General features: G+C 57.9%; 1 protein-coding gene across 1 annotated transcript in view; it reads left to right on the top strand.

Annotated features, from left to right (window-relative positions):
• The first annotated feature begins 1,306 nt into the window (after nucleotides 1-1,306).
• ANKRD10 (ankyrin repeat domain 10) overlaps nucleotides 1,307-8,429 on the top strand; it is a 31,071-nt gene continuing 23,948 nt past the window's right edge. The window contains exons 1-2 of the mRNA XM_025874601.2: nucleotides 1,307-1,652; nucleotides 4,870-5,022. Coding sequence (XP_025730386.1) covers nucleotides 1,443-1,652; nucleotides 4,870-5,022 — 363 coding nt within the window. The 5' untranslated portion in view covers nucleotides 1,307-1,442. The remainder of the gene's footprint in view (nucleotides 1,653-4,869; nucleotides 5,023-8,429) is intronic.

The raw sequence follows: 8,429 nt of genomic DNA, 5'->3' as shown, positions 1-8,429 counted from the left end.
CTATGCAAAGAAAAATGGTTGACTTCTGGAGTGGACCGAGCTTGCCATGAGCTGACAGCATAGTTCCACCTTTCTGGTCCAAACAAGAAAGGTATTGCTTCAACTATTGAAATAGCCTTTCTTGCCTCATCTAATAGACTAGAAACCCCTTGAGAGAAGACAGAATCTGTCTCTCGTTCACATTTCCCATGCATTAGTAATTGCTCCCTGAATCGAACCTGCTGCTTTTCCTCACTTCCTGTATCTGGAGCATCTCCCCAAGTGCGGCATTCACATGTCATCAACACACTTGTATGAATAGAGGACTGTGTTGTACATGTACACCACAAATTAACAACTTCCCTTCGTTAGGCATTAGGGGCTCAACTTCTTGTTTTGTTAGCTAATGCTGCCAGGTGGTATCAATGCACCATTATTTTCCCAGACATCTGGTTCCCTACTTAAAGTTGAATTACTGGGATTCCGAATTCTGTGAAAGAAACAAGGAAAGCAATATATACGACGAAAAAGAATATATACAAATGAAACTATATGGTAAGAAAAGTACTGTAAGGAAATAAGCCATAAGCGTTGATAGTGGCTATTCCTCGATAGTAAATTACTGGTTTTCACGTATTACTCTTATCATTAGAAAATCTGTTAAGAAAACTGTGATTCTCGGTCGCTGACCGAGGATTTTCCAGTGTTTTGCTGGCTGCTCCTGCAGCTTGCCCGACAGGCGGGGGCCTCGTGAGGACGGAGCCCGGCGGGGCCTCGGGCCTGGCCGGCAGTGTCCCCGCGGGCCGGTCGGGACAGGGCGCGGCAGGGGTCTGGACCGGGCACGCGGCCGAGAGCCGACCCCACCCGCCGGCCCCGGCCCGCCTCTGCCCTCCCGACTCCCGGAACTCCCCGGGCTCCGGCCCCCGCCTCCTGCCCCGGGCCCCGCCTCCTGCCCCGGGCCCCGCCTCCTGCCCCCCGGGCCCCGCCTCCTGCTCCGGGCGTTCGTCGCATCCCCGCCCAGCTAGGCTCGGTCCCAGGCCCAGGCCCCGCCTCCTGCTCCAGGCGCCGGCCCCCAGGCCCCACCCCGCTAGGCCCCGCCTCTGGCCCAAGCCCCGCCCCCTGCTTCCCGCGTCAGCGCCAGCTCCCCGGCCCAGACCCCGCCCCCCGCTCCCTGCCCTCCTGCTGCTCCAGGCGCCGGCCCCAACCAAGGCCTCACCAGGGCCCGCCCCCCGGCGCTCCATGCCCCGCCTCCAGCCCCCGGCGTCCGCGGGCGCCGGCCTCCGACCGGCCCGCGGCAGGCCCCGCCCCCGCCCCGCCCCCTGTGCGCGCTCCGCTCCGCTCCGCTCTGCAGCCGGCGGGACGAGGCGGCGACGCTCGCGCTCCTTTGTGCTCAGGCGGCGGCCTCTCGGGTCCTCACCGCGCGTCCTCTCGGTCGGCTAGCCCGAGCTCTCCGGTGACGGACCATGTCGACGGCAGGAGCGGGCGCAGGCGTGGAGGCGGGCTTCTCCAGCGAGGAGCTGCTGTCGCTCCGCTTCCCGCTGCACCGCGCCTGCCGCGACGGAGACCTGGCCGCGCTCTGCTCGCTGTTGCAGCAGACGCCGCGCGCCCACCTGGCCGCCGAGGACTCCTTCTACGGCTGGACGCCCGTGCACTGGGCCGCGCACTTCGGCAAGGTGGGCGCGGGCGCTTTAAGGCGCCATCTTCCGCGGCTCTCCAGGGGTGGGCCGGGGAGGGTGGGGGCTGAGGCGCGGGGGGCGCGGGGAGTGCCGGGAGCGCGGGGCGGAAGCGGGGTCGACGGCCCTGGCGCCCCGAGCGAGGGGTCCGAGGCGCATGTGCGGCGGTGCGGGCGGCCCGGGGCCCCGCGGGGGGCGCGGGGAGTGCCGGGAGCGCGGGGCGGAAACGGGCCCTGCGGCGACGTGCCCCGAGGGGCCCGGGGCGCATGTGCGGCGGCGCAAGTTTGAAACGGCGCCGGCTTCGCGGGCGCGCCGCCCCTAGCGGAGGCAGTGGGCGCCTGCGGCGGCCCGGGCTCCGGGGCGGAGGCGCTGCGCCTTGCGGCGGCCGCGGGCCCGCGAGGCCGGGCGCTGCGGGCGGGGGAGTGGCCGCGGCGCGGCGACTCGCCCGCGGCTGGAGTCGGGGTCGCCCTCCGGTGCAGGCTGCGTCCCGCGTGCACCGCGTCGCAGGAGTGCCGGACGTCTGGGACCGCCCGGGCGCCCCCGTCCATTTCCCGAGCATTCGGGAGCGCGCTCCTCGTCGGTCTTAGGTCGAGGTCCCCGCCGCACGTCACAGCCGACACTCTGGCTCCGATTTGTGGACGTTGAACAGTGCCCTCCCTGGGAAGCCGTACGGCCGCGGCTGAGGAGAGCCGGGGTCTCGCAGCGCCGCGTGCCGTGTCTCTCCGGGCACAGGTTGCTCTTGCTGCATTCAGCACAGTCGGAGCACGATTCAGCTCCGGTGTATCTCGGGAAGCGTGCACGCTCCAGAGAGAGGGAGAGCCCCGTTCGTGGCCGTGGAGGCCGGGGGAGGGAGGCGGACCCGCGGCTGGACCCCGCTCTCCCGCCTCCGCTGGGCCTCGCCCGGGGCAGTCGTGCGCGGAGCTCCGCGTCCCTGTCCGGTGCGCCTGGCTCCGGGGTTTTTGTCCCTTAAATCGTGGGTAACTCAGAGCTCGGGTCCTCACCATCTTCGGTCCCCACGTGCTTTGGGGACAGCTGTTTTTGCAAAGGCTTCCCTGTAGGTTGATCCTCCAGTTGAGCGTGACCCAGTATCGTAGGACAGCCCGGTACATCCTGTCCAGCGCTTAAAACCTCATTACGGTGTCCATTCGGGGTATTTACCAACCCAGGGTGCCTCCGGGCACCCCTGCGGATCGGAAGGAGCTGGGACGGGCTTCACCACGCTTACCGTAGTACCCCTCGGGTTGTGTACGTTCTACGAACAGTAAGAAGCAAAACCCCCTGAATTCACTTTCTGGAAGTCTGTGAAACAGACGGAGTAGGTCCGCCTTGGGCACCAGGTGTAACCAGGGGCTGTTCGTTCCTTCAGGGTTGGGGCGGAAGTTCGGCCAGGAGTGGGGCTCCGAGCTCTCCGTTCAACCCCTCCCCGCCCCCGGCCAGCGGCTCCCCCGCTTTTGTCTGCATGTGAGCCTGCCCTGTGCCGGGGCCTGGGCAAGAGCCAGGTTGGCATTTAACGCATTATGAACTCTTCCCATCTTTCAGGCTGGTGTTCCGAGAAATGTGCCCGCTCTGCACGTTACCTGACCTTTCATGAGGCGTATTTTTCCTTGAGAACTAAACATTATTTAAAATCTCTAGTTATACTTGGCTTTTACAAGCTGTCATATGGAACGGTATCGCTCCCAGTTTCCTAAAGTGAACCCACAGGTAACAGATTTAAGTCCAGGGAGCTCTTGCTTGATCTTAGTAAGTAACAGCTTTTGGCATGCCCGCTGGTTTTGGTCCTTGTTTCTTTTTTTTTGGGGGGGGGGGGGATTTGAAACCTGTTGGCCTTCCCACTACCACTGGCACTTTCATTGTCCCCCAGTACGTTAACAACGGCGTTACACAAAAGTGCACCAAAGGTGTGTCTCTTTATCAGCCGTCACTCCCAGATTCTAGTTCCTGGAAGCCCGAGACGCTGTTAAATCTGTGCGCCCCAGCGTGAGAGTCCCTCTCCCACAAATGTGGATTGCAGTGACCTGTCCTTTGCAAGTAAAGGCTTAAATTGCTGACAGAGGATAAGAGATGCGGGGTCACATCGGGCTGTGGCCGCCTGTTCTTCCTCCGAGCTCTGTCCTCTGGAAGAGGATCGTTGGCGCTCAGAGCTTTTCCACTAACTCTGCCCTGTGCCTCGAGGGGAAACGGGCCGAGCAGGATCTGAGGACATGTGGGTGGAGCAGTGTAAGTCTGCGGACAACGGGCCTTGTGGGACCGCGCCTGGCTAGCGGTGGGCACTTGTGGGCTGTGTGTGCAGTGTGTCGAGCCTCCTGCAGCCAGAGGCTGGGATGATATTGGTGCCCCGCTGCAAAGTGTGGTCTTGGCACGTGCGTGGTCCTCGTTCAGCCCCCTGGGAGGCCAGAGCTTGGATGTGCCCTAGGTCTTTTCCTTCCTGGGGGGAGGGGGGGCGTTGGAGGGGCGTGCACAGTGTGAACACTCACTCTGCACATCAGGACTGGAGGCAGGCCTCGGATGAGCTTTCCTCGAATGCGGCCTGTGTGAGGGTGCACAGGGTGCCCTCGTGCAGAGCAGAAAATGCTCTATGAAGCGTTTACTGTGGCTGCACCTCTTTTCAACAACCAGTCACTGATTTTGTTCTGTACCATGGCGTGTGAAAGTGGCAAGACCCAGCCGCGATAGAAGTCTTTGAATATCGCAGTCTTTACTGATTTTGGCTTTTTCAGTTGTAGGAAAAACAGAATGTTTAAATTTGTGTGGCGTCAATGTTTTTGACTTTGTATTCCCGTGTAACAGATTTTTTTTAAAACCAGGATAAGGAAAAATACTCTTTAAGCTTTTTAATTTTTATTTTAAAGATTTTATTTGACAGAGAGAGACACAGCGAGAGAGGGAACACAAGCAGGGGGAGAGGGAGAGGGAGAAGCAGGCTTCCCGCCGAGCAGGGAGCCCGATGCGGGGCTCGATCCCAGGACCCTGGGACCATGACCTGAGCCGAAGGCAGATAGATGTTCAATGACTGAGCCACCCAGGCACCCCTCTTTTTAAGCTTTTTTAAAATTTGTATTGTGAAGGAATGACTTCTGTTGTTCCCTTAAACAGAAAAAAATCTGGGCAACAAAAAATGCCACTTATCTACGTCATAGAATTGAAATTGTTTGTGTAACACGTAAAAGCATATGACACTTACACGTGTGTCATTCCCCTTTGGCCGTTTTCAAAGTTGGAGTGCCTCATCCAGTTGGTGAGAGCTGGAGCCACGCTGGACGTCTCCACTACACGCTACGCACAGACCCCAGCCCACATCGCTGCTTTCGGGGGCCACCCCCAGTGCCTCATCTGGTTGATTCAAGCAGGAGCCAGCATTAACAAACCGGTAAGGGAGTGCCGATGATTTAACTTGGTTTTTATTTTCTTTTTCCAGCTATAATTACATGGTGTTGGGTTTTAAATGGAGGCCTTAATTAGAGTTTGATAGGTTAACCTCGGGGCTGACTGGGATTTACCTGTATGGAGTTATTTGTGGATAATAGGCCCTTCACGGAGCGGTGCGTTCTGTTTAGAGAGCGCTTTCACCTGTTACGTGACTTACCGAGCTCCACGGCGATCCGAGGTGGTTTGCCCACGTCACAGCTGGTAACTGAAGGAGTCTGGCCTGGAGCCCAGATTTCCCGGCTCCCCTGCCCACAGCGGCCTCGGCTTCCTTGCCACACAAAGCCCTGAGACACATCCGTGTTAGCAGAAAGACAGCTGTGGCATCGTCCGCACCGCTGAGGCAGCTCTGCAGCACTAGCAGGCTGGCCTCCGACTGATGGCCCATGAGGAGCCGGGGGAGGAGGGGGCAGCCTCTCGGGGTGTTTTCACTGTTCCTTTCACTTCCTCGAAGAAAACCTCAGGGAGAGAGTTTCGATTCCTGGGGACTTGTGTGTGGGTGTAGAGGACTCGGGGTAGTCTGGCCAGAGGGGTCCCGGGGCGGAGACCCTGCCCTGAGGGTGGGTGCCTCTAGGGGCTTGTTCCTGGGGCTCTGTAGGGAGGCCTTTATGCCTTCCCTCTTTCCTCTTTCCCCTTTTTTCTGTTTTTATTTGCTTTTTCTATTAAGAATCCTCAAGGGCCTACTATGTGTAAAACAGTTTTTATTTCCTCTCTGCTGTCTCTCCCAAGGTTCATCCCTTGCTGACAACCAGCCCCCTCCCTCACCGGCCAGTCAGCCGGCCACCCACAAGGCAGGAATCAAGGACACACGTTTGTGGTAGTGCTTTAGAACAGGGGTCAGGGCAGTGACGGTGTGTGCTGCTGTGATCCGTGTGTTCAGGGGCCACACAGCCCCCCGCCGTGACTGTGCCAGGCCTGCCTGTTCTGGTGCTGCCTTCTCTGTGTCCAGATCTCCTAGCAGAACACCCCGGGACCCAGGGGTGCCACGCTCCACCTCCCCTGTGCTGCTCCCTGGCCTGGGGCAAGTCCTTGTGCTCAATGCCCTCGTTAATGAGATATGAATAATCCACAAATGGGAGTGATTAATGACTAATATGGAACTTCGGTATAGATACTCTGTTGCTTTTCTTTCTTCTTTTTTTTTTTTTAAGATTTTATTTATTTATTTATTTGAGAGAGCGTATGAGCGGGGGTGGGGGGGCAGAGGGAGAAGCAGACTCCTCCCTGAGCACCCCAGGCGCCCCTCTGGTGGTTTTCCATTCAGTTCTCATGGAGCATCTGATTTACAGAGGTCGAAAGAGATGGTCCTATGCTGCCTTTCAGACCGTTCAAGTCTAGAAGTTCTTTTCCACATACCATTGGACAGCAGCCCAGCCTCTGCCCTGGACCAGGGGCTGCTGGGCCCCCCTCGCCGCCCCCCAAGCCCTCTCGTGTCCAAGGCTGTGACCCGGCATCCCTGGGCCTCCTGGCATGGTTGCTGACAGGGTCTCGGCTGCCCCCTTGTGTGGGGAGTGGCGGCCGGCCTGCTGGGAAAGGCACCCCCTGACCTCGGAGGGCATGGCAGCTCTTGTGTTAGCTACCCCCCAGTGGACAGTTTCTCGTCCCCCACGTAAACTGTTAGAGAACCAGATCCAGGATTTCCTAAGCCCGTCTGTGTGCCTGCCGTTTTTCTGGACCTGCCGCGGCCTTTCTGCTCCTGCTCCAGTTTCCACCCACCTTCTGGGCTCGATTTTTGGGCATATTAGTTCCTAACTGTAGTCAGTTCATTGTCCTTGAGTCTAACGGAGACTGTGTTTTCGGTCTACAGACCTGGAGTGAGGGGCCGTCTGGAGCCTCTGTTTACCCACAGAGAAGGAAATCCGTCTCCAGGTGATTTATCCTCAGCCGGTCTGTGGCCACGACCCACAGGCGTCGCGTTCTGCCAGGATTTACAAGTCATCTCTTTACTACTGGCCTAGAATTCTAGAATTTTGGTGACATTTGGTACCACCTCTGGTGTCTTGTAGCCAGATTAGAACTAGACTTTTCTGTATTTGCCATTCACGGTGACTTGTCAGTCTTCAGACTTGGGGCGCCCCTCCCACTTTCCCTTATTACTCAGTTTGCCCACAGTAGTTCTGGAATCATACCACAAGATAGTTGATATTTTTGGAATGTAACTTGTCTGAGCTGGAGACGTGAGTAATTGAAACGGCTCCTCATCGTATGTCTGGGCTGTGTGTTCTTCCCCGTTGGTTCTCCCCTCCGGCCCGAAGCTGTTCTCCTTGGAGGACGCACATGGGGGCTGGTGTTGCTTCCCCCTCTGTCCTCTGTTACTGTCCCATCATCTTCTTGAAGTGATAGAGCAGACTTTGGCTTTTTCTCCTTGTTCCAAAGATAGCTTTAAAAACCTTTCTTTGTTTTCCTGTGGGGGGTGGTTGGGGTCGGCACCACCCCCCCAAATCTCCATGCTGTGCAAGTGTTACTCGTCTGATTACATTCTTCCTGTCTCCCCCCTTTTTGGGAGCATCGGGGTAGGTTTTTGCTTTGTTAAGAATCTGAGGGGCGCCTGGGTGGCTCAGTTGGTTAAGCATCTGCCTTCGGCTCAGGTCATGATCCTGGAGTCCCGGGATTGAGTCCCGCATCGGGCTCCCTGCTCAGCGGGGAGTCTGCTTCTCCCTCTGACCCTCTTCCCTCTCGTGCTCTCTCTCTTTCATTCTCTCTCTCAAACAAATAAATAAAATCTTAAAAAAAAAAGGATCTGAGTTCACTGGATGGCTCCCTGGGTAGCCACGTGGAATTCTGTGTTTCTTCAGAAATGGGCTTATTCTGTGTAGAATTTTACATTACCTCTGAGCTCACTTTCAGTCAGTGCTCACACCCTTCTCTGCGCTACACGCTGGAGTCTTTGAGGTTCCGTGCTGCTGTAGAGGCAGCAAGCACTCTTCCCCTTGGCCTGCGCCCTGAGATCTGTCCGTGAGCTCAGGTGCGCGGGGGCAGGAGCTCGGCTGTGTCCCGGTTTGTGAATGAACTGTCCTCGGGGTGCCACGCACAGTGTGCTGCCGCCCCTCCCTTTGTTACAGGGAGCTCTCTGCTGCCAGGCTCGGCTTCCAGGGACGGGGAGGCGCGATGGCTCGGAACCGTGCTGCTGGGCCAGGCGGGAGGTCCTGCCTCGGGGTTTCAAACGGAAACGGCTTGCTCCTCTTGACGGCTGCATCTTTCTTTCCCTCTTATGAACCGGAGAGCCTGTGAATGGAAGCGTGTTTCAGATTTTGTCCCATTCATACTCCGCAGACTAATACACCTTCTTCACTGTCCTGCCCAGCATTGGCTCACGTTCTCGGCCTACTGCAGCGTTACTCTGAAGCGTGA

This window comes from Callorhinus ursinus, unplaced genomic scaffold, assembly GCF_003265705.2.
Source record: "Callorhinus ursinus isolate GAN/ISIS: 27379988/994484 unplaced genomic scaffold, GSC_fseal_2.0 scaffold79, whole genome shotgun sequence".
NCBI classification, from domain to species: domain Eukaryota; kingdom Metazoa; phylum Chordata; class Mammalia; order Carnivora; family Otariidae; genus Callorhinus; species Callorhinus ursinus.
The sequence above is the reverse complement of the archived record's forward strand: the minus strand, read 5'-3'. Positions and strand labels throughout refer to the sequence as shown.